At 39.8% G+C, this 27,197-nt stretch overlaps 1 protein-coding gene across 1 annotated transcript in view; it reads right to left on the bottom strand.

Moving 5' to 3' along the window:
- Positions 1-1,798: 1,798 nt before the first annotated feature.
- Positions 1,799-27,197, bottom strand: part of Bdnf (brain derived neurotrophic factor) — a 30,876-nt gene continuing 5,477 nt past the window's right edge. Inside the window, 1 exon segment of the mRNA XM_021192829.2 lies at positions 1,799-2,922. Within this exon segment, the coding sequence (XP_021048488.1) occupies positions 2,152-2,922 (771 nt within the window). The 3' untranslated portion in view covers positions 1,799-2,151.

Below are 27,197 nucleotides of genomic sequence, written 5' to 3'. Positions count from 1 at the left end.
TGAGTGGTACTCCAAAAGATGGGCTAACTCTAGAGGAACAACTGAACAAAAAAGAAACTATTTGCTGATGGTATCTTCACTCCCTGAGTCACAGCGGACATCCACTTTTGTTTCCTTTCCACTCCTAAGATTAAGCGATTGTTTGCCTCTTTTTTTTTTTTTTCTGATGCTCAGGAACCTAGGCAAGTAACCACTAACACATTCACGCTTGAAAAAAACCTGACTAGGGAAATGGGCTTACCACTAGTTCTCATTGGGTCCATTCATCCAGGCTTCCAACTCAACTTCTCCTAAACCCAAAGGGTAAAGTACAGAAGGGACTCTTGCAGGAAATTGGCAGGAGCCTTCTGTGCTCCTCACTGAAGCAGTATTTCCTCCTGTGTTCTTGTCTCTTTCACAGTGAAAACACCTTGCTATGTCTTGTCTTTCTAGCCCTTCCAGACATTGCTCATTCTGCCTGAGTTCTGATGCTTTTTCTGGTGTAGTTTGTTTGTTTGTTTGTTTTTCCTTTTACCAAAATGTCTCAGAAGAAAAAAAAAAATAAAACCTAGGCTTACTGAAATCTAAGCTCAAAGCAAATTAATTCTCTTCACAGCAAACATTTCCCATCATGCTACATTAATATCATCATTGCTGTGCCATATTTGGATCCAAAGTTGCTCCAGGTTAATCCAACTTTATACACAGTTATTTAGAAATGGGATGGAGGCCATAAATGGATTTGAGTGTGGTTCTCCAATCGAGAACCTCTTGAGCACTGTTAGGTAATGTAGGCACTTAAAGCAGAAGGCCTAAGCAACTTGACACATCATTCCAGAGCCTGCTCTGAAGGGTGCTTCTGAGCCTTCCTTTAGGAATGTCTCAAGTACCATTCCCCACCTCCACCTAGACCTTAGGATGGCCACTCAGAAATTCTTCCTGCACTGCCAGGAAATAGTATGTCAGCTCCACTTAGCCTCCGCAGGGCCATTCAGTCCTATTTCAATGGCAGTGTGGATCCCTGCTCTTATCTAAGTATCTGGGTGTATATAATAACTTTTATCTGCAAACATTGTTAGGCCATATTACAATTTACCCAATATTTATGCCTTAAAAAAGAATATCTTGGGTTATTCTTATTTGTTTCTCTTTAGGGTAAAAAATAAATCAGTGTTTTCCATGAGTGTCATAAAATGACACACATTGTTCATCTGTTTGTAGCAGTGGTAAAATATTTCAAAGCGCGCAACTTAATTTTCTTCCTTAAAACAAAACAAAAAGAAGGGACCAAAATGGGAGGAGGGAGGGAAAGAATGTGCTTTGAACAAATGCTGGTCTTTCCAATAAAAGCAATTTTCCCTGACCCGTGCCAGAAGAGTGAGCTGGGGGGGACCAGGGAGATACATCATGGGCAGTGGAGTGTGAGCATTTTATTCAGTTGCCTTAATTTTTATTTGTTTTCCAGTCATCTGATTGGATTTTGCAAACATCTTTACAACATACAAATGTAACGCTTTATCAACCAGAACGGATAGTGAAGAAATTTTCTCCATCCCTACTCCGGGTGGAACTAAAAAACAAAACAAACAAACAAACAAAATAAAACACAAAACAAACAGAAATCTACCCCTCCCGTTCCCCATCCCTTACGCCAGTAAAGCAATGACAACAGCACCTTGACATTGTTTTAATTCCAACGCTATCAGAAGTCGAAAGCAGTAAAACAGAGCACTAACAAGAACGAAGATACTTAGTGTCTAAAATGTAAACGGAATGTTTTGGTTCAAATTTTTGTTTTTGTTTTTTTTTGTTTTTTGTTTTTTTTTAATCTGTTTTCTGAAAGAGGGACAGTTTATTATCAATTCACAATTAAAGCAGCATGCAATTTATTATTTTTTTTAAACTTTTTGTTTTCAATTCTTGGCAACGGCAACAAACCACAACATTATCGAGGAATGTAATGCAGACTTTTAAAGTTGTGCGCAAATGACTGTTTCCTTTCTGGTCATGGATATGTCCAATAAATAGATTGTAGAACCACTGTACTGTATAAACTTCATTTATACATGCAGTTCATAAAATTATTTTTTCTTAACTGAATAATTTACCCTGTTATGTATATATACAAATAGATAATTTTTGTCTCAATATAATCTATACAACATAAATCCACTATCTTCCCCTTTTAATGGTCAGTGTACATACACAGGAAGTGTCTATCCTTATGAATCGCCAGCCAATTCTCTTTTTGCTATCCATAGTAAGGGCCCGAACATACGATTGGGTAGTTCGGCATTGCGAGTTCCAGTGCCTTTTGTCTATGCCCCTGCAGCCTTCCTTGGTGTAACCCATGGGATTACACTTGGTCTCGTAGAAATACTGCTTCAGTTGGCCTTTGGATACCGGGACTTTCTCTAGGACTGTGACCGTCCCACCAGACATGTCCACTGCAGTCTTTTTATCTGCCGCTGTGACCCACTCGCTAATACTGTCACACACGCTCAGCTCCCCACGGCGGGCAGGGTCGGAGTGGCGCCGAACCCTCATAGACATGTTTGCGGCATCCAGGTAATTTTTGTATTCCTCCAACAGAAAGAGTAGAGGAGGCTCCAAAGGCACTTGACTGCTGAGCATCACCCGGGAAGTGTACAAGTCCGCGTCCTTATGGTTTTCTTCGTTGGGCCGAACCTTCTGGTCCTCATCCAGCAGCTCTTCGATGACGTGCTCAAAAGTGTCAGCCAGTGACGTCGTCGTCAGGCCTCTCGAACCTGCCCTGGGCCCATTCACGCTCTCCAGAGTCCCATGGGTCCGCACACCTGGGTAGGCCAAGTTGCCTTGTCCGTGGACGTTTACTTCTTTCATGGGCGCCGCCTTCATGCAACCGAAGTATGAAATAACCATAGTAAGGAAAAGGATGGTCATCACTCTTCTCACCTGGTGGAACTGTGGAAAGGACACAGAGACAGACACAGAACAGGTTAGAACTTACTTTCTCGGGGACAGCATGTGGCCCATCTGCTTGTAATTTCAGACCTCTTTTTTTTTTTTTTTTTAAATGTCTTACTGATCCACTCCAGCTGCAGGGGACACAAATCAATGTCAGTAACTGTGCTGTATGTGGCTTAATATAAACCAGAGACATGCAATGTTTTCCCCAAGATTTACATGTAAGCCTGAGAGTAAACGGTTTCTAAGCAAGTGAACACACTGTGGCTTCCCTGCTCCCACTTCCTCCCGCTTTAGCAGCTTTGGGGGTTTAATTTTTAATGATCTCTGCACACGCTGTCACCAGAAACACAATCACAAATGTTACTAAGCAACAACTGCAAGTGGAATAGTAATCTTCCTTTCAAGTCAGCAGCATAGTCCTTGGTAGGAATGTGTGATGGACGGTAGTGGCTAGAGGGCTGGGTGTCTGTAGTGCTGAGCAGTCTGAGCGGGAGCAGTCCAATAAAACAGCAGTTGGAATGCTGGGAGGGGCCTTTTCCTCCTAGAGGCGACCTGACAGCACAGTTAGACCACTGTGTTTTGCAGATAAGGAACCAAAAGTCCACACAGGACTTGCCTGGTGTCATGAAGAAACTTTAGGAACTAGAGAGCCCATCTCCAACATTTTACTATATCTGAGAAGGTTTTGCTTATTACCAAACAATTCATTTTCAGTAGGTTTGTTCTAATGACGTGCCTGAGGCAGGGATGAAAACAATGTATCTTTTAAGAGAAAGCTGGAAAGCTGGAACAGTCCTCAAGGAAAGGCATTCAAGTCAGGATCAATGCCTTTCAGGAGCAGACATCTCTCCAGACTCAGAGGGCACTTTGATGGCTTGTTTTGGCAAACCACAGAGAGCTCAACTTCTCATTAGCAGGACTCCACCCCCTTCTCAAGTGTGTGTGTGTGTGTGTGTGTGTGTGTGTGTGTGTGTGTGTAAAACACTGAGTTGTCATACCTTTACCAAGCTGAGTAGTATTTTACACACTTTGGAACTGGCAGCTAGTGCTTCTTTCTGTGCACTTGAACTTTCCTACACAGTCTCTTAATAACACACCACAAAGTTAAATTTGGCTTGCATCTTTAAGCATACTCTGCAAACCCAACTAAAATTGAATAACAAGCAAAATTGAGACATACCTACGGACCAAACCAAGCTTACATCAGGTGGTGGAAGACTTCTGAATTACTTACCGTAAGCATTCTGCCTCTTAGTAGCAACAAGTAGCCTTTCTTTAACTCTAATATGCTAACTTTCTTTCTACTTATCGGCTGTGGAACATAGACTTGTAAAGACATACACACTCAGCACTCATTATGCAGGGTAAGTCTACCAGAAGGAAGTATGTTTCTGCTCACAACAAGATCCTGAACACAAGAACAACCTACCTCCAGTCAAATAGGGCACAGTGCAGATATGGCCAAAAACTTTAGTATTGAAAAAGTCAACGTTTCTATCATTCACTTTTGAAAGACACGGGGTAGTCTACTACCAATGGAAATTTCCTCATATATATTCACCTTCAATTTGCATGAATGGTAAACATACTCAGAACTGCCTGGACTGGAGGGGTAGCCAAGCAACGGGAAGACAGAAATGATCCTACATGGTATCCTGAAGCGGGCACACAGACAGCTTAAGCAACAGAAGCTATGGGAATTCTCACCAAAGTGGGACATTAAAGCCCTCCCCAATTCTACAGTGGCATCACCATTATCTTAAGACTCTTCCCCTCAGGAGAGCAATGCACACAACAGCTTCAGGATTCGTAGATGTACACAGCCTCTACACATCAGCCACAGGAAGAGGAAGCTGTCCACAGTGCTTGTTTCTCAAGCACAGCCAGACAGGAGGAAAAAATGAGTGAGACAACATTTCACACTCACAGTCCAGGCAACGGTTTGAGACTAGTGCAGCATCCCTCTGAGGAAGGCACACATCTTCCTTCCCCAGGAGACTGGACACTGCCTGAAGCCGTCTCCCCCATTCTGCACAGGATATCCATTGTTTGATAGCCACCTCACCCTTAGCCAAGGGTCTTGAGCCACTTGGCTACTTGTGTTCTAGGAACTTTTGTTGCTGTTGTTTTTCTATAGAGTATCTTTGCAGCCTTTAGCCTGGACATGATGAACCAGTATGAGTCTGTAAATTACCCATAGGAGATTAATTCATGTTTGCTTGCTTGTGTGTTTTATACTACTGACCAGCAAAATAATTAGTAGGTTGTCGAGAGAGAGAGAGAGAGAGAGAGAGAGAGAGAGAGAGAAGAAATGAATTGCTTGGACCACATAGTAATTTAAGGTTAGAAAGGCGAATTGGTTTGAGGAAAATACACCTGTTAATCCTGCTAATATCTAAAAGTTTAGGAGTGTCCATTACAGAAATGGACACTACATGGAGGTTTCTGATCTGGGCAGGTGGCACTTATACCATTGGGAGAGACTTTTCTCCAAATATCACAAGTCTATTGTACTGGATAGCTTTGTGTCAACTTGACACAGCTGGAGTTATCACAGAGAAAGGAGCTTCAGTTGGGGAAATGCCTCCATGAGATCCAGCTGTAAGGCATTTTCTCAATTAGTGATCAAGGGGGGAGGTTCCCTTGTGGGTGGTGCCATCTCTGGGCTGGTAGTCTTGGGTCCTATAAGAGAGTGGACTGAGCAAGCCAGGATAGGCAAGCCAGTAAAGAACATCCCTCCATGGCTTCTGCATCAGCTCCTACTTTCTGACCTGCTTGAGTTCCAGTCCTGCATCCTTTGGTGATCAACAGCAGTACGGAAATGTAAGCCCAATAAACCCTTTCCTCCCCAACTTGCTTCTTGGTCATGATGTTTGTGCAGGAATAGAAACCCTGACTAAGACATCTATATTTAAAGAACTAAAGGGGATCTTCAAATTTAAGTCAATGAAATAATATATATTTCAACTGTTTTATATTGGTGCACACTTTTAATCCCAGCACTCAGGAAACAGGGACAAGTGGATCTTTATGAATTCAAAGCTAGCCTATCCTACAGAGTGAATTCTGGGCTAACCAGTGAGACCTTATCCATAAATAAATAAATAAATAAATAAATATTTTAGTCATCTATATCACATTGGCAAAGATTTGCCATTATATGCCATTTTTTATTTTCATCTTAAAATGCATATATATATATATATATATATATATATATACATACATATATATGTGTATGTAAAACTTAGGTGCATTAAAAAAAAGCAGAAAAACTAAAGAAATGGATGAAGGCAATAGTAGGTATGTAGTGATTGGCTGACCCAGAATCACAAGTTGATACTACAGGAGGACACAATGCAATCTGAAATGTTGAAATAAAAAGAAGGTGAATTTTAAAAGTAACGAGATGTGGATTTTGTAAGCATTTACTAAAAGGCTGAATGCTTTTAAATGGTTGGAGGTACTGAGGTATCTTAGCTGCGGAGTTAGAGATTTGTTTCATCACTGTTACACCAATGAGTCTTCTAATGATACATTCTCATACACTTAATGAGGTTTCCTCAGCCTTTCATGGGTCTCATTTATCATTTTTATTGGTAATATTCTGATAAGAAAAGTACCCAAGGCTTTGTCTATCATTCTCTCAGCAATTCTGTAAGCAAATTCCAAGTAAGCAATTGGCATCTGAGTAAATATGACTTGGCTTTCCTTCTAAGTTGACACATAGATTTCGTTCCAGGCTGAGCATCTAAATAGATAAAATAATTAGCTAGGTGGTAATATATCCAGCCCCACGTCTCTGATACCCTTTGAGTGGTACTTCAGCAATTCTTTTGGCCTGTTTGCTGACAAGGCTTTAGAAAATGCCTTGATTGGATGGAACACAGGGTCCCCAATGGAGGAGCTAGAGAAAGTACCAAGGAACTGAAGGGGGCTGCAACCCTGTAGGTGGAACAACAATATGAACTAACCAGTACCCCCTGAGTTTGTGTCTCTAGTTGCATATGTAGCAGAAGATGGCCTAATCGGTCATCACTGGGGATAGAGGCCCCTTGATCTTGCAAACATTATATGACCCAGCACAAGGCAAGGCCTGGGCCAAGTAGTGGGAGTGGGTGCGTAGGGGAGCAGAGGTGGGAGGGGGAGGGGTATAGGAAACTTTCGGGATAGCATTTGAAATGTAAATAAAGAAAATAATAATAAAAAAAAAGAAAAAAAAAAAGAAAATGCCTTGAAAAGTAACTCGGTCCTTTTTGTGAGCACAAAGGCATGACCCACTTTGCCTGTTTATTGTATGTTTCTTGCTATGTACTCCAGGATGGTCTTGGCTCCAGCCTCAATCCTCCTGCCCCAGCTTCTGAAGTGCTGGGAATACAACATGTACTGTCATGCCAAATTCTACTTTTTAAAATCATGGCTCCTGATATGTTGGGCAGTCCTGTTGTGCTTTGAAGATAAAATGCTCCATAAAGACCCCTATGTTTAAGGCTCAGTTGTCAGCTGGTGTGTTACTTTGGGAAGTGGTAGAAACCTTAGGAAGTAGGGTTTGGGTAAGAAATCAGTCAGTGGGAGATACCCGAGAAGGGTATTTTGTCCCTGGCCCCCTTTTCTTTGCTTTCCAGCTTCCACAAGGTAAGAAGCGTCCCTCTACTATGCCCTTCCCCTCCATGACAGCCATTTGTTGAGATCTCTAATAAATCTTTTTTCCTTTCAACATTTTCTCTTAGATACTTCTGATGGCAACAAAACCTAATATAGTTCCAGATAAATCTCATCATCCAAAGATAAAGGGGTCATGTGGCACTACTAAGTAGATCATCACTCTATGTCTACTTATATTTAATTCGCTGATACTAATTTTTTCCAAGGCTTAACAATAATCAACTCTACCATACCTATAGTTCTAGGAAGACTTTCTTAGCCTCATCTCAGTAAAGTCAATATAATGCACGCTACATTAAAAACAGAGTAAAAAGAAAGTTTAGTTAGAAGTGTGACTCACAAGATCTAAACATCCAATCAGGACAATATGCATGATAGCTTGCTCCTCTACTGTAGTTTCACAACAACTTGTGCTGTCTAAAAGATTGCAGAACATTCATAATCTTCATCAAATTGGATTGTCACAAAGAGAGGAAAGTTATTATCATCATGATCACAGAGTTACAGCAATTACACTTATAATTCTGTCAAATGTCACAAAACTAATAGGTCTCCTCACCCACATTTTTGCTACCAGAACTTAATGCCAGTTTTAGAATATTAATCACAGGAAAGAGAATGTGTATGACAAGGAGGGAACTTATAAAACTTGGGCACCATTTTCTATAGTTATATATCACAGAGTTATAGATCACATATCACAGAGGCCAGCTTTCTACAGTCAGCATGATAAAGATACTACTAGAACTGTTTTTAATCATTGTCATCATTTAGATCTTCCCTTTATGAGTTGAAGACTTGGTTTTCACTGAAGCTAGGGGTAGAGGTGGGTCTTTTAGATTATGAATAAATCATGAGGGCTCTGATCTATAAATGGTATATCTATTGATAGATTAATAATTAAATGGTCAATGGGGCAAGGTAAAAGCCATAGGAAATAGGGGCTATGTGACATTCTGCTTGTAAAGGCCTAGAAGCAGTGGAGGCAGCTGACCATGAAGTGAAACCTCTGAAGTGTGAGCCAAGAGAAGTGTTTTCTTCCTTTAAGTTAGTCATGTTAGGACTAAATTTTCATGGACAAAATTGAGAAGAACCAAATAATCATACAGGCAAATCAGGATAATAGGGATAAAGGAACATAAAAGCTTTATTTATTGTGTATGTAAACAAAAGAAAACACAGTTTCATGACAGGTTGGCTTATCTTAGACAGTATTATAACTAGCAAAGATAATGATAATGTTAAAGAAAGATCAGTTGATGTTTAATTCTGTCATACAGACCTATTAAAACCACATTGTGGTGGTTTGAATGTGCTTGGCTCAGGGAGTGGCATTATTAGGAGGTGGAGCCTTGTTGGAGTAGGTGTGCCATTGTAGGTGTGGACTTTAAGACCCCAGTCTTAGCTGCCTGGAAGCCAGTCTTCTCCTAGCAGCCTTCAGATGAAGATGTAGAACTCTCAGTTTCTTCATCAACATGCCTGCCTGGATGCTGCCATGCTCTTGCTTTGATGATAATGAACTGACCTTCTGAACCTGTAAGGCAGCCCCAATTAAATGTTGTCTTTATAAGAGTTGCCTTGGTCATGGTGTCTGTTCCCAGCAGTAAAACCCTAACTAAGACAGAAGTTGGTACCAGGGACTGGGGTATTGTTGTAATTGGTCTGACCATGCTTTTTTTTTTTTTTTTTTAAGAATGTGGATTTTGGGACTTTGGATTTGGACACTAGTGGAATGCTTTAAGTCAGGCTTAATGGGCCATCATAGTAGGACTGTGGACGACTTTGTTTCTGTGTGATTTGAACTATGCAGACCAGGCCCAAGAGGTTTCAGTAGAGAATTTTAGTATGTGGCCTAGAGACTGTTTTGTGGTATTTTGATGAAGAATGTGGCTGCTTTTTGCCCTTGTCTAAAGATTCTAACTGAGATTTATATTAATTGCATTGACAAAGGAAATCTCAACAAACAAACATACACACACACACACATACACACATACACACACACACACACACACACACACACACACACACACACACACACACATACACACACAAACAAACCCAGCAGAGACTTTGTTCACTGGTTAATGGTTAAGTCTCATGAAGAGTGTTTTGAACAAGTATAATAAGCTTAGAAAGGAAAAGTACAAAATATATGGTATTAAAGAAGTAGCAGGAAGTGAATGGAGCTGAATCCTGTGTTCAAGGATATTAAATTGAATTAAGGGAGTGGTGACCTTGGGCACCCAGTTAAGTTTAGGTCTAGGCCAGGAGGCAAAGGCAAGCAGATCTCTGAGTTCAAGGCCAGCCTAGGACAGAGAAGGTTCTAGATGAAGAAAAGCTTCAGTCCAGGTGTGGTGGTACACACCTTTAATGCCAGCATTCAGGAAACAAAGTCATTCAGATCTCTTGAGTTCAAGGTCAATCTACAAAGCAAGTTATAGGACAGCCAAACTTAGGCAGTAAGGGAGCTAGAAAACAGAAATCTCATGTTAAAATGCAAGGGGGGGGTGGTGGAGTTGAGGGTGGCATCTTCTAGCCCCAGCAAGCAGCAGAACTCTGGCAGCTTTGGCCATGTGGCTCTGACTTTAGTATCAAGTATAGAAGGGACTACTGGGACAACTGGTGCTGGTTAGCTGGAGCTAAAAAAAAAAAATTAGTGGTGATTAAGAGGAGACCAGAACTACTGAGGTGAAATCTGGAAAGTCTTTTCTGAGAGCATAAAGAATCTCTGTTCCAGAGATGGCCAAGGTTGTACCTTGTGCTTTAGCTATACTTGGTAATGTATAAGAGGCACCCAGGTGGTACTGGTTTTGAAGGTATGAAGGGGTCATGGAGAGCAACTGAGGTTTGGCACTGTGAGAGACCATGGAAGGCCATTGTTGAAGGTGCACCCTAAGTTGCATTTGATGGCCCAGGACTGAAGGAGTCATGCAAAGAAGTTGAGGCTTGGTACCATAAAGAGAGCCTATGAGAGGCTATTGGTGAAGCCTAGTTGCAGTGAAAGGCCCTAGCATATTGGAGATGCCATACTATATAGGATGATCACTAAGAACAGCAGCAGCAGTGGAATGGAGTCAACCAGAGCCTAGAATGCTACAGAGGCAGAGCTGGAGGTGTGGCCCAAGCCCTTTGAAGGAGGTTAGAAGATAATGTGTGAATCTCAGACACTGGAACAAGAAGCTGTAACATTAAAGTTGCCTTGGAGATCCCAAGATGTTTGAGATGAGCCTTGGTATATCTGCTGAGGAAAGATGCTAACAGGGAGTAGAAATAGACTAGGAGAAAAAAAGTTTGTTGCAGTCAACAAAAATAAAAAAAAAAAAATAGTTGGGGATCTGAAGACTGCTTTGATATCAAACCATGATTTGGAGTTTGCCCAGCTGGTTTCCGGTCTTGCTTTGGGGATTACAGTTAAGTGATTGGATGAATCTCAAAAAGAAACTTTGAACTTTGGACTTTTAATGTTGTTGAGAGTGCTATAGACTATGGGAACTTCAGAAGTTGGATTAAATATATATTTTTTTATTATGCTATTGCTAGGTATGGCCCCCATAAACTCTTGTATTTGAACAAACCTATGGGGGCCAAGGAGTGGAATGTGGTGCTTTGAATATACTTGGCTCAGGGAGTGGCACTATTAGGAGGTGTGGCCTTGTTGGAGTAGGTGTAGCTCTGTTGGAGTAGGTATGTCACTGTAGGCATGGGCTTTAATACCCTAGTCCTAGCTGCCTGGGAGTTAGTCTTCTCATAGCAGCCTTAAGATGAAGAGGCAGAAGTCTCAGCTTCTCTATCGCCATGCCTACCTGCCTGGATGCTGCTATCTATGATCCTGCCATGATGATCATGGACTGAACTCTCTGAGCCTGTAAGGCAGTCCCAGTTAAATGTTGTCCTTATAAGAGTTGCCTTAGTCATCATGTCTGTTCACAGCAGTAAAACCCTAAGTAAGACACACAGTAACGAAAATCTGCAAAATAACATTAAAAATCTTTAACTTTCATCTGATTTCACCACATTCATATATCAACCATACTTCTGTTTGTTCAATTATAAGGCAAGGGATATAGTTTCTAGTTTCAATGTCTAAGAAGGAGTTAAGACCATTGTGTGACTTTAGAAAAAGACAAATGATCCAGGGAAGGAATAGATGAAATTTTAAAAAGAGAGAGAGATGCTGTTTCCAGGTAAGAAATGAAGAAATGCTTTGTGAAGCTTTCATAGGATTCAGAGATCTCTGTATAGGATAGAAGTGGGTGATGATGGAATGATGAATGGGTTCAAGGTAAGAGAAGGATTAGAGTTAGAAGATGGAAAAAAGAGCTCTGGACTAGAAGTGGTAAAAACAAGACCAAACAACTGCCCAACTTCATTAAGGTTCTAGGAATGATGGCAACTGAATTGGATGCTGCTTTATGGGCACTGAAGATCCTATAAGTGTTCCTGAGCAGAGGGAGGTGTTTAACATGGCACACAGAAGACTTCAAGGAGTGGCAGGCTAGACTACATTAGATAAATAAGTTCAATAATTGTATTCTTATTGAATAGTGAGCTTTAAAAATAAATACTAAGTAGTTGTTTACATGTGGAATTATGGATCTGGGTCAATCTCTTTATTGAAACATGCTTTGAAAGGGAAAGTGGTTACAGTAGTAGGCAGAGTTAAGTATCAACCATCAGTAATGTTTGGCATGGCAAAAGAACAGGACATGGAGAGAGATGAGGAGAAACTACAAACTTTCATTCCAATTATAACTGTACTGAACTTTGGTTCTATGGCTCAGCACTTTTAATTCAAAGATCTCCAAGTGCTTTGCAAATATTAAGTAATTAAGACTCATAGGACCCACGAGATGCAGGTAACTATAATTATCCCCATTTTGTGCTGGAGGAAAGAGGATCAGAGTTTTTAATCAACTCATCCACTCTGTGTGGTTCCCTTGATAGAACAAGGTCAGAACCTGGATTCTGAATCTAGATTCTAGATGTTTAGCCTTACAGTAAAGGCACTAGTTTGTTTCATCCATCTACATAATTTCCATGCTATTTTCTCATGTATTGCTAAACCAAGAATAAACAAAAAAATAAGGCAATACTAAGTACACCCACACATTCCTCAAAGGAGATAATTAAAGTTGAAATTCATAATTAAAATGCAAAAACATAATGATCATTACAGATATTCACCTACTTAGCTGGTTGTCCATTTGATTGAAGATAACAAATAATTTTGAAAATAACATTTGAAAATGTAGATGTTTCAAAGCATTTAGAAATACCTTTATAAGGTACTATTTAAATATTTGTGTCTTAAGATATTCAAAAGATTAAATTTGGGTATTAATTTAACTAGATTAAAGAATATTGTTTTGAGACGTGATTGTGTTTCCAGAGGAGATTGTGAGACAAGTTGATGGATTGAATAGGAAAGTTTGTCCTCAATTATGGGTGGACACAATCCATATCATTGGCTGGTGTTCAAATAAAACAGCAAAAGAGAAAGAACAGTTGGCTCCTCATCCCCATAACTGGTTTATATTCATCTTTTTCAAGCCTCACTGTCAATAGATACAAGTTCTGATGTTAGACACCAGAAGTATCAGCTCTCTGGACTTGTATGAGTGGATTCTTAGGCTATTGTGCCTTTAGACATGGATCAAGCCATGTTATAGTACAACAGGGTCTAAAGCTTGCAGACAGCATCTCAGGGTGCTTCTTGCCCTTCATAATCATATGTGCCAATGTCTGTATTATGCCTGTTTTCAAACATCTATATCTACATTGGTTCTGTTTCTCCCAAAACACTAATATAACTTTCTATAAAGCATAGTCTTTCATACCAGAGTACTCTAACCCCTGGTCTGGTTTTTGCATGGCATTAAATGACACAAACTTTATTTAATGATACTACAAAAATTAAATAGTTTTATTAGTCTATAATATGAAGTACAGATTAATATCATGAGAAAAATGTATATTTTCCTGAATCATTAATTTGACAGAAAAATTTACAGTTATCTTTGATAAAATACCAGTCTTCTATTACCTTCTTCTCCTCTCCCCTGACATAAACAAACAAATAAAAAACAAACAAACAGTCAAACAATTGTTTTTCTATTAGCAGAAGACCAAAACTAGACCACCTATCCCATAAGGACAGAGACAGAGCATTCTCCCTGGAATTCTTACACATAGTAAGTGGTACATTATATCATGTCAACTGTATTCTCTAGCTACTGAATGATTTAATAATGTTTATGCTGGTGCTATTGGAATGGTATAGGGGGAAGGTTTAGTTAAAGTATGAGCCATAAGTCTTAGTATCAGTTGAAATGATGCCTTGGATTTGGGAAGAAGGAATAAAAAAAAAAATGATCTAATAGAAAGACCAGCTCTGGGCAGAGAATTCTCTACCCTGACATCCTAGTCTTAGGCACAGCTGCCAAGTTCCAGAGGTCCTAAGTGCTGCCGTTAACACTGCCTCAGGCAACATGATGGTTCCCACAGTCAATGGAGGTTTCCGAATGTCAGAGACCCCTAGTGAGACCTGTCCATACCTGCCCTTCTCCTTTGCCTGAACAGTACATGATTCTAACAAATGAGCCTCAGCACCAAGCATTCCTATCTCACTTGCATATCAAATGTGCATTTCTAAATATCCTCTGGAACAACTATTTTTAATTATAGGGCCCAACTGGCAGCTGACAATCAAGAACTAAAATCTTTTTAAATTAGGATTTTATTTTCTTCCAAAATCCTGGCAGGATTTGTTACTGTTCACCGTAACAATGTATTATTTACTAAATTCTTGTACATAGTAGACATATATTATTAATTTCAATTAGTGTTATTATGTGTTATTAACTCATTATGTAATGTGTAACCTGTAACTTTATCATATGAATATCATATTTAATGACAGCTGTTCATCAATTATATTTAATCATGGATGGAATTTTGAAAATTATTCTATTTTATATGTATAGATGTTTTGCTTGCAAGTTTGTCTGTCCAAGAGTACATGCCTGGTACCCATGGGGCTCAGAATAGAGCATTCAATTCCCTTGGAAGTAGGAAGTTTCAAGGTTGTTAGACACCAGGGGTACTGGGAACTGAAACCCTGGCTTTCTGGAAGAGCATCTAGTGCTCTTAACTGCTGAGCCATCTCTATAGCCCCATAGGTGGGATTTTTATGACTGCGTGATGGCTTTGGAAGTAAACAGGAATGTAAAATCATCTTTAGCATCACATAGATGCAAGTGAACTACAACTAAGCTGTACTTAAATATATACTTTAGAATTTATGTAAAAAAATTCAAACTTGAAATTAATTTTATGCAGCCTAAAGTCAGGTAACATTTATTGCTATTAATGCAATTCAAAATTGTCAGTACAGGCCTAAGAAGAGAGCTCAGTGACTAAAACAATGATTGCACAAGCTGAAAGATCTGAGTTTGAATCTTCAAAACCCATGCAAAAGCCATATGCATGTGTGAGCTTTGGTAATTTCAGCATCTCCCATGGGAAGATGATAGACAGAGACAGGAAACCCACCAGAAGTATTTAAGCCAGCCTAGCATATGCAGCAGTGATGAGATCTCATCTCAAACAACGTATAAGATGAGGACTATTGCTCAGGGCTGTCTTATGACCTCCACATACACACCATGGTACACACTTACCCACATTAACATACATGAATGTGAAGTCATGCAGATCCATTGTACATTCAAATAATAATATAGTAATAATAAAAACTTGTCAAGAAAATTGCTCCAAGAAAAAGAAAAGATTTGTAGGACCTGAAATTAGAGTTGTAGGAAATGTAGAGATGGGACAAAATTCAATGTATTCAAACTAAATGAGTCCTTGCTTCTTTCTCAAACTGTCATCAATGCCCAAGCTGCATTGGCATTACCAAGGAGCTCATGAGAAGTGCAGCATCTCAGCTTTCTCTCTCTCATCCCATGTATCTTGCCTATTACCAGAACCTGCCTTTCAGCTAGATTCAGATACTTCAAGTAGATTTATAAACTCATCAAAGCTGAGATGCAATTGAGCAAGTTATACAGAGAAAGTCAGTCAAGGAAGATAAGGAAAGAAGTGGACGACATCAAGGTGAGCACTATGGTCCTTTCTCAGTATGCCATGGAGTTACCTGTCATCTCCTCTCTGACTCAGCACCCACTGTATGTGTTTTGTTGATTTTGTAATGGTGTTAAGTAACCTTGGCTCTTTTTGTAAACTGGCTTTTTTATTCTGTCCATACTATAAGGTACAGGATACCTATAAATAAGAGTTGTTACATGAGCACTTGTAGTGTACCACTGATATAAATCTGGACTGCTATTCAATTACTAATTTTTCCCAAGTGCTATGAGGCAAATGCAAACACATTTAGCTCTCCCAATCACTTCGCACAGTCTGATATCACCCACTCAATGAGAACCATACTGGAGATGACATGACTAACTAGATCTGAGAGTAGATTTCCAAGCACTCAGCCAGATGTCAAATTGCTTTCAGCCAGATGTCTCTGGTCCTTTGTGTTCTGAAGTGGTAAAGGGGAGTCAGAAGCAGAGAGAACATACCCACTCAGGCAGATTTTTTTAATTTTAGAATTGGTCCTGAAGCCAACAGATTTCAGCTCTTTCCTACCATGTGTACATTTCATGGACCATGAAATTAAAAATATAATTAAGGTCTCACTAAAACAGTGCTGGCAACAAAAGTGCAATACCCATAGTATATATTTGTGTGTACATTCATGTGTATGTATATGTAGCAGGGGTCAGAATCCTTTCTCCAACTTCAGTTGGACACTACAACAGATGACCAGTAAGTAGACAGCATAATTTCTTGGTAAGTATCTAATATTTGAAATTAGTTGTTTCAAGGCAAGTACCTTAAATGGTGTTTTAAAAGTTAAAAGTGAAAGAAATGCTTAACATTTTTGGAATTGAACAAAAATATGAGGGAGTTGTCGAAACAATTTTGTAAGCAGAACTGGAGACTAGCCCACTGCTGAACTCTTGACAAAAGATTGTAAGGATTGCTAGATTCTAAACATCAAGAACTTAGCAGATTCACAAGTCTGCAAATGAATGAATGCTCTGTACTGGGAAGCCTGGCAGCTTGGCTACTGTGTGCAAATTTATGGGGCAGACATGACACTGTCTTATTTTCCCAGGTGGCATCTCAGATACTGTTGAGTTCTACCTTGAACAGCAGGTTGAAAGGCACAGATGTCAACATGCTGAAGGACTGCTTTTTCCAGACTATATTCAAGCTCTGTCTTCTTGCCTCCAAAGAATAAGTGTACCCTTCACCAAGAGCAAGATGAATGCAGTTGCATTTTGTTTCCCTAGGGGGAGAATGTGTACTAACTCTTAGATCTGAGGATGAAGGGAATCCCCTTTAAGCAGTACAGTTTGCTGTTGTGTTGACTAGAAACATTTCATAGAAATTCTAAACAAAAGAAACAGAAAAGGGAAGTCAAGGCAGTCTGTCTTACTTCAATTTCTTCTTCTTCTCACAATTAGCTACTTTTAACCAAATTGTTTATAGAGCGCTGCTGGATACTCCTGTCTTCCTGCCATTGCAGAGAGCCGAAAGCTCACCCGAGACCACTGCCATACAATTGCACACCCAGTGGAGCCCAGAGCTGTGGTAGAGACTTGTCCTTGCCAGCCTTTATCCAGCTGATGCTCCTGAAATTTCCATAGCCAATATATTCCGGTGGCTATCAGCACAATTTCCAGTACAGAAAGAATATTTGTCTACAATTAAATTCATATTAGGAAAAAAAAACTGTAGCCTTGAACATCATTGATTCAGAAGGATGGGTATGTTTTGTCTAAGCAAGGGACTACTATTGATTAGACCCTATCTTTTGAAGACACAAACACCAAGCTTTAAAAACTGAGGTTAAAAAAAAAAATATGTGGAGGAAGATAGGTTGCCCCTGGCAACAGAAGAAAAACATTCCTTTTCAAATTACTATCTCGAGGTCCTGGGGTCAGAGGAGATAAAATTAGCAAGAGAAGTTATTAGTTCTTTGTTGCTCACCTTTACGACACCATTTTCAGCAATCAGTTTGTTCGGCTCCACTGAGGCGCAGCGACACACGCCACAGCCTTTCTCCTGGGATGCACAGTCATACCACGTAAAAGTGTGTGGGTAGATGCCAAAACATGTATGGACCTGCAACCCATTCTGTAGAAACTCAACGTTCTGAGTATTAACGAGGATTAGCCTGAGCACATGGAGAAAACTGGTGGTTCCACACATCCAGTTGTCCTTCGGGTTATGCTTGCATCCAACTCTATAATTTCTTTTAATTGCTTACTATGATGCACAGGAAAGCGCTCATTATTTGCAGCTTAATGTGGGAGGAAAAATAAAATATGTCTCCCTGCCTACTGCTTTACTCCAGCTCACAACATTTCTAGGTGTAAGTGTAAGAAGTTTCTGTACGCTGTGTATCACAATCCATGTGGGTCATATTCAAGATACCGACTGTGTTCTGAACTATTAACAAATATAAGAAAGCCAGTAACATCTCAAATAAAAAGCAGTCTGTACTGCTGGTCAGAAAAATGCCACTCCCACATAAGCACAGGTATGGAAGTATACAAACCTGTGCAAGTAGCAGGGTGGTAAGAGCCTTGTCCTTTCTCCTTTCACCAAACATAAATGTGTAGAGGTTCCATGAAAACTCACATCAACATATTTCATCTAAGTAATGATGCGATGGCTCTATTTCTACCTACTACCTATAAACAAAAAACAGTGTTGGTAGTAGTCATGTGGGTGGAGAATGGACTTTAGAAGATCCTCTGGGCAGCTGTATAAATACTAAGGATTACTAAACTACTCTTTGCATTAAAAAATGACAACTCTACAGTTAACTCTCATTAACTATGAGCCATGCAATCAAACTAAGCACAGTTTACAACTGTGGTATCGGAGACACAGGACGCTGCATCAAACCTGCCTGTGCCCAGCATGATGGAGATTGGGTCTGGCGTCTGGCTCTTCTGTATAGGTTCAAATGTGGATATGATGTCATCAATTTTGAAAGTCTACATAGTGAATACATAATGTAGTCTTGGTATTCCACATTTTTAAACCACTTCAGCAAAATCCTATGTGAGGGGTTCTGAAACATGGTGTGTTTGAAGTCTAATTCCATGGAGTCTGAATGTAACCTTAAAGTTTCTTTGTTAATGGGTTGCCAATCATACATACATATTTATCAGGCCAGAATGTCAAAATTATACATGACATGAAGGTAGTTCATTAGAGGTGTCAGACATTTTTTTTTTCTGGGAACTTTTCGGACATTGAAACAGAATCGAGTACTTTATAGAGCACTAACACTGTCACCAGATGTTTCTCTGCTAACTCTGCTGAAGTAAGAATGATTTCCAAGACACAAGTCATATGCTTGTAACATGACATCTTTATAAAACCCTAACTTAACACTTTGTATGTCTAAATGTCTAATACGATATGGCACCTTATTTGTGACCTTTGTACTACTTTTAAAGATTGTAGCCTAGGGGCTAAGATATGCATAGAAAGAAAATTATGCTAAGGCAATCTCAGATGTATTCCCAAGAAGTAATGAAAACCACAAAGGCAGCAGAAGGTCCAGCCTGGGGCCAACAGTACTCTCAGGGCTGAGGGGTGGGAGGCTAACATCCTAAATGTGTATGTTGAGCCAGATGACAAGTAGAACATCTTGCTTCTGGCTGTTATCTGCCCTTGTAAGAGAGGAGACTGAGAGAATTGGCTTTGAGGAGCTTGAGGACAAAACTGGAAATGCCTGTTATGAAAGTCTTTGCAAGTGTCATTAACAAAATCAAGTGTGTCTTTGTCCCTGTGTCTCAGCTGGCATTTGAACGTCCACTTATACACCAAAGGGTGGTTTCTTGTATAGTCCAGACACACTCATCACTGTAACTGTCCAAGTTCGACTGTTCCACGGAGGGGAAGAGAATGATTTTCCCTTTAACAAATCCCTGCCAAAGTTCTATTTTAGAAAATTTTATTTTGTCAGGGGCATGGTACCCCTCCTGCTATCCAAGTGGTGAGGACGCAGAGGCCGAGGGATTGCCCCAAGTTCCAAGTCAGTCTGGTCTGCATAGTGCATGCCAGGCCAGCTAGAGCTAGAGTGTGGGGTCCTGTCTCATAAGCAAGCAAACAATTAAGAAGGTAAATACGTGAATGCCCATTTGGATTGGATAACTGCTCCGCTATGGTTCATTTGCCACATTCTCCTAGGGCAGTAGGACTGGCAGAATTTGTTTTTCTAAATAAGGCACACTGTCCTCAGAGAAAAATGAGACCAAGAATCAATCCAATGAGAACGGTAAGAGTTATGGGAGGGTGACCTGGGATAGATGCCATTCACAACGTGGAAATGTTATCTAGGTCATAAATCACATCACTTTCATATGGTTCCCACTTGCATAATGCAAGAAGCTGCCTGGTAACACCGAGGACGAAGTACACTGACAGTGCAGCCCAGGTCAGTGTTTATACTGTGCTCTGGAATTTTAATTTTTCATAAATAAGGTACTAATTATTTAATTATAAACTCTGGGGGAAGCACAAAATTATTCCTCAAAAGAACATCCCAGGGGTATGAATGCTCTAAGCAGGACTTCTCTGTGCCTTGGGGTGTATATCTTGAAGTTGGTCTTGGAAATGAGGTTGGTAACGGAAAAGGGAACATTGAAAGCCTGGGATACAGAACATGATGGTGGAAAAAGTTTTCTTTTTTGTTCTAATAAACAGCTGAGTTCTTTGGAGCCAACCTCACTAGTTAGGTGAATAATGAATGTATGCTCAGCTTTCCATTACAGGAAATTCTGCAAGTGGCAACATGGGCCCATTCCATGTGTGTCACTAGAGTTGGCATAAACCCATGTCCAGTGTGAGACATTACATCCACTGTGTCATAGTCCCACTGAAAAATCAGGGACAAAAATAAAAGACTCAATGTCCACTTGGAAGTTTCTATCTATTTCTCATCTTACCGGAGCACACTATGGACTTCTCAGACAGAAGGAGGCTCACATACACTCTTAGTGGGAATACAAACAGTTGCAGCCTGGCTTATGACATTTTATGGAGTAACTATCAAATTTGTTAAGTGAATTTTTCTACAATATAGCAGTTCTACTGCTAAGAACAAGTGTGCAGACAATTGCACAGGTACAGATATGAATATACAGACATGCATGTGTGCACATATATACTACATATGTGGTTATGAAGTACAAAAAGGTATATAATAGAAAAAAAGTCCAGTTTTCAACTATAAGAAAATAAACCTATAGTAACTCCTTCATATCAGATTCTGGCAGCTATGAAGTGCATGCTCTTTCCCCTGTAAGCTGGAATGAGAAGGCCTCTGGAATGCAGTGCTAAGGGTCTAAAACCAAGGTGTAAAACAGTGTGTCACTTTTCCTTTAGAAAAGGGGGGGGAGAGGATAATCACAGTCATATTTGCTTATATTTCTATAAAGCAGACAATACTAATTTGAAAACAATTCTATACTAATGGCAATTATAGGTGTTGTGTGTAGGGTAGGTGCAGGTTGAGGCAGAATTCTTGGTATATACTGATTTTTTACACTATTTCGATATTTGAATTATGTAAATAAGTTAAGTATAAATTTTAAACTGACCCCAGGCCAAGATTGTACATTCTGGTAATCTCCGAACTTAGGGGATAGAGGCAGGAAGATCAAAAATTCAAGGTCATCCTGAGCTACACAGCCAGTTCAAGACCAGCCTAAGCTACACAAAGCTCTGACTCAAAAATTAACTAAGTAACCAATTCATTCACTAAATATGAAAGTCAGACATACTTAACCTAGGGGTTTCAGTTTTTTTAGACCAATATCTGCACTGGTGTGGTGTTGTTGTACCTGGCAGTCTGAGTTTTGTGTTTCATCTTTTGGTACAATTGCCTGGAAGAAGTTAGTAGAGGGTCCTGGCTGGAACCTAGGAATGTGAAACATGACTTCTGGTCCTTCCTCTTGCATTTCATTTAAAGTTAATCCTATTAAATAGCGATTTGGCTATTTTTTTTTTAAAGCTGCAAATTGAACAAACCCATAGGCAGACAAATGTAAGGACCTTTGCCTCAGCTCTGCTTTTCACCAAAAGTAAGAGTAGAACCTTCTGAATTCTATGCTCCTTTGAAAAACAACCGCTATAAGGGCAAGAGATCTGTAAGGGGCAACTCTACAAACAACTGTTAGGACACACAGTGCAAGAATGAGAGGTAAGCAACGGGCAAACAGAGGAGGGGACGATGACTTGTTTCCCAGAATATCTAAGTCACCAAGGTAATTAGAAAGTAAGCTTGCCAATGAAAGAATATAAGCACAGACAGAAAGCAAGAACAAGCTGGTACGGAGACACGTCAAGAGGAAGACGTGCGGTTAAAGGACTCCCTATGTGATTAACCTCAATATCTTGAACTCTGTAAATTCTAGCAGGGCAACTAGGGAGGCAGCCGTAGAAGAAAGGACCCAGACTTGAATATAACCATGAGATTATTTTCCCATTTTTTATTAGGTATTTACTTCATCTACATTTCAAATGCTATACCCAAAATCCCCTATGCCCTCCCTCCACCCCCACTCCCCTCCCCACCCACTCCCACTTCTTGGCCCTGGTGTTCCCTTGTACTGGCAAGGCCCATACCTAAACATAATAAAAAACAATCTACAGAAAACCAGTAGCCAACATCAAAGTAAATGGAAAGAAGCTGGAAGCAATCCCACTAAAATCAGGGACTAAGCAAGGCTGCCCACTTTCTCCCTACCTATTCAATATAGTACTTGAAGTCCTAGCCAGAGCAATTGTATAACCATGAGATCTATGTTGAATGAAGGACCCAGTAGGATAGCCTTACTCTGTGAGCAGTAGAGTAGGATAGCCCTTACTCTGTGAGCAGTAGAGTAGGATAGCCCTTACTCTGTGAGCAGTAGAGTAGGATAGCCCNGAGCAGTAGAGTAGGATAGCCCTTACTCTGTGAGCAGTAGAGTAGGATAGCCCTTACTCTGTGAGCAGTAGAGTAGGATAGCCCTTACTCTGTGATCAGCAGAGTTGATGGAGCAAGTGCCCTCTTCACACAGGTGGCCTCCAACTGACTTTCAAAATCAGATGAAAAACTTCAAACATTTCTGAAAATTGTCCTCTGGGGACCATTTACCCCAAATTACAGACTGAATGAAAAACCATTCTTTCAAAAAGCACCTCTCCTCCAAAACCCCTTCTCATCTCCATATGTACAGCCATCTGGAAAGCAGATTTACCATTAAACGGATGGTCAAAGCTGTCCTGCAATGTTAAACTAATCATGAAAATCTAAGCATCGCTTTCCTCACCTTCCCGAGTGAAACATTCCAAAGAGGCTGGGAAAAACCCACATATTGGTGCTGTAACCTGGGGTCTACTAGCAGTGCTCTAACTCTGTACCAACATCCAGATGCTGGGACAGGAAATCAGCTACTTGGAACCCAGTAAAAGCAAGTAGAGCCTTCCCTTCTACTTTGATTAGCGAGGGCCAGTGTGAAGTTCCCAGTTCTTGGTTCCAGCTGTGTCTACGCTGGCTAACTCATACAACACACTTGTGCACCTCCCAATGAAATGAGGGACCTGCACTTGTGACTCAACATATTTGTAGACCTCAAAAACTTGCACAACTTTCTTAAGATCAGTGAGCAAGTTTGACGTATGTTGGATCAAATTTAATCATCAGACCCAGCAAAGGCACTAGTATTGGGCTACCTCATGCAAATTCTATTTCAGAAATATTTCTGTGATATGAAGAAATGGAATGCACTAAGATGTTCTAAATCATGTTTGCAAACTAGGCATAACCTCCAAAGCTTCTAACACCTAATCTGACACAGACAGGATACACAATGATTTAATAGTTATACAATTAATCACAGTGCTCTGAGATGCAGAAAACAACTCAGTCAAAGCAGATTTATCACGGACAAGAGGCTTTTTTAGTGAAAACAGAATTCCTGTTGGGTCTTGAAAAATTGGTATAATTGTATGTGGAGAGATTAATAAACAAATTAGACTCAGAGAATTATGATAGAATAGACTTCTGATCTTATCATTTTAGCTATAAAGTGAAGCTCATTTAGGCATGAAGCATGCCAGTGAGACGTTTGGTGCTTTGATGACAGGTTCTAAAACCTCTTCTTCTAGAGTTGGGAAGTGCTAGGAATGCAGCACAGTGGTAATGTCAAGTGCCAGTCTAAACTTTACATGCATTAACACATTTAATCCCACACTGCCCCATCAAGTGGTTGAGGCAGAGTAAGAAACGAGCTAGGATCACAGACTCGGTAGATGGTAGGCCAACCCCATCACTGGGTTAAGGGATATAGGCTCTGGTCTGTCTTCTGCTCTTCATTGGAAGTCTATGGTAGAAATTCCTTCCAAGTCAGAGCAATATTTAGAAGGACTCCTATTTAGAGCCTTTGAAAGTCTGATTATTCGGAAAGCTGCAAATCTTTCCTAGCCATGTTCTAATCTAGGTATTTGGACAATGAAATAAACGATAAGACCCTGTAAGTCACAGGCTATTCAGTTTACATGACTTCTCGTTTACAAGATCTTAAGTGTTTCTGTATGGTTGAGACAACTGTGCAAATTGCTAAGTAAAGCACAGGCCCAGGCTCTCGGTCTTGCATTCAAGGACTTCACCTTTATATTCTTAAAAGTTTGAAAGGCATTTCTGATGGTTACCAGGTTTGGGAATCAGTGTTCCTTATGTCCCATTTTACTTATATATTCAATATTTCACTCACCCTAAACCCCAGCTTTATAAAATACATGCCCCAAATCCTGTATCCATTTTCCTTTTGTTGTTATTTACCAAAAATAAGGTAAAATGCATTTAAAACTCCCTTAGAATACCTGCTCCTTTCTGGATTCATGATTCTTGGTTTGCTTTGTGACCCACTGAGTTTAACTTGGGTAATCTCTGTGACACGCTGGAGTAACAGTAAGGTGTGTGTGTGTGTGTGTGTGTGTGTGTGTGTGTGTGTATGTTTTGGGGCATAGTGATAGAGATGTGAGGTTATAAGTAATGTGGGAACTCTTAGGTTTTACAAAATATTGATTATAAAGAATAATGGTCTGGTATCACATAGAAGGCCAGACCATTTATATTTTACTAATCATATGAGTACCTCCCCACCTCTTCCTTCTTTCTTCTTTTTGAAATTTACAAATTAATTATGTGACTATGTGCTTCCTTGCATGTTGGTAAGCTAAATATTTCTAAGTTGGTGATGCCAGTTATGCTGTACTTATATAGTTATAAAGGCATTGCCCAGGAACACAACATATATATTACTATCATAGATATTTGAGCAAAATCACCTCCTGAGTTCAAAATTAAGCAAGCAAATTATTGGTCTCTTCATTTGTACATTATACTTCTACTAACATGGCCAAAATTGCAGTAGCTCTATAAACAGCTCCGGGTTATATCATGGTCTTACATTGATTGTACAATTATTTAAAACTCCCAAGTTTCCTCTTCATGACATCTGTTGATAAACCATCCTCTAAGTTCATACCTCTACCTTCCCATTCTGTCCTGCTGAGTTTTTAAGAAATCAAACAGGCTGAGATGATATAGCTCAGTTGTAAAGTACTTGCCTCAAAATCACAAGGGCCCAAAAGTTCTGACCCCAGACCCCATACAAAAAGCACAAGGGCATCTACTTGTAATCCCAGGCCTGGGGCAGTGGAAACAGAGGGATGATTGGAGGTCAGTGGCCAGGAAGCCTAGTTACTGGGTGTGCTCCAAGTCAAGGAGACACCCCATCTCTAATAACAAGGCAGATGGCATCCCTAAGGAATGACACCTAAAGTTTTCCTCTAGTTCTCTACACACAAACATGTGCACATGCATCCACACACAAGCACATATAAACATATAATTCACATGCACACAACACCCACACACAGAAGTTAATTACACTGTTTTACATTAAATCAATATATATGATCCAACTTCTATCTAGCAGCAGAATGTCTGCAGCGCCTGTTGGCTTTATGTTTTGATGTGATAAGCATATCGTCTGTGCCTTCAGATGCATCATCAGCCAACATTGCGTGCTGGGTGTACTTCCCCCATGTTGCATAAGAGAGAACACCTTGGAGCCTTTGGTCTAGGAATGTGGCCTGGGACTCTGCCAAGCATCTCCCTTCAGCATCATGATTGTAGATTTCTTGACCTTTAGATTCTATGTAATATAACAGAAAGTAGTCTATGTTTAAAAACACATCCAAGAAATAAGTGCACACACGAAAACATAGAGAAACTTGTTTCAATTTGGGCCTAGTTTCACACTTCAAAGGCAGAGCCCACAGAAAATATAATCTCTGAGACAGAAGCTCTGAATCCAAAAGATTAGCAGGTGGCAAAAATTACTGATGAGCTTCCCTTTCCTGCCTCATAAATCTGTCCTCTTTCTCCTAGGGAGTTGGGGGTGGGGTGGAGGAATATACTTTCTTTCTTTTTTATTTTTATTTTTTCCTGAATAAGAATGTTTTCTGATTGCTCCTAGGGATAACATAAAGCACTTGGAGTGCAGTTACTTTCTTTGATTAGAATGATGTTTGTTCTTTCTTACTACAAACTGGCACACATTTAATATAAACTTTATTCAGTCCCTAAAATACACAGGGACCACCATCTCCACTTGCCCCTTAAAACTTGAAGACACTAAAAAATTCTACCAGTAAGTTTGTAGTTTCTGTCTCAATCAACTTTAACGTGTCAAATTTCCAAGCATAATTTCATGAGTGAAGCAAATTATGCACAAGAAGCTTTATAACTTTATAAATGGTTTTTATAAAGGTACTGGGGAAAATAAATATTATTAAATATTTCCTCCAGTTTCTATCTCCCTGCCAGAAAAACGATGATCACTTTTTTTTTTTTTCACATTAAATTCTTTCATCAACCACATTGACAACTCAGAATCTCAGGTAAACTGCTAATGAATCTATCTGCTCCTTCAATAGCTCTATCAAGTGTGTCTGGGTAAGACTCACACTGTTCTGGACGCTGATGTGGAATCATGCAGAGGTACACTAATCAATAACATAAGTTTTGTCACTGAGGAGAAGTGTAAGTCAACTTATAATTACCGGTTCCTGTTTTTATCACATTTTGATGCTGCTTATTCCTAGGTTAAGATTATTTTCATCATTTCTTGTTGCCTCTTTTATTTTCCTTACTTTGAGGGGGAAGGGTACAAAGTGGGTAGAATAGTGTTTAGAAATCCCACTCTACTTATCACTCTCTATTTTATTCTTAAATCTTCTCAAATCATTAAAGTTAAAATTAGATCAGAGATGAAAGTCATTCCTTAAGATCTTCCTACTTCATTTATTTGGTGTTATTATATCTCAGAAAGTGGAATGAATTGCCTGTGGCAAAAGAACAAAATCAAAACCTTTGCATTCAATGCTACAATATAAACCCTTGAAAATGATCTGTGTGTGTGTGTGTGTGTGTGTGTGTGTGTGTGTGTGTG

The sequence above is a fragment of the Mus pahari genome, chromosome 3 (genome assembly GCF_900095145.1).
Source record: "Mus pahari chromosome 3, PAHARI_EIJ_v1.1, whole genome shotgun sequence".
Lineage (NCBI taxonomy): Eukaryota > Metazoa > Chordata > Mammalia > Rodentia > Muridae > Mus > Mus pahari.
This window is presented reverse-complemented; position numbering and strand designations above follow the sequence as displayed.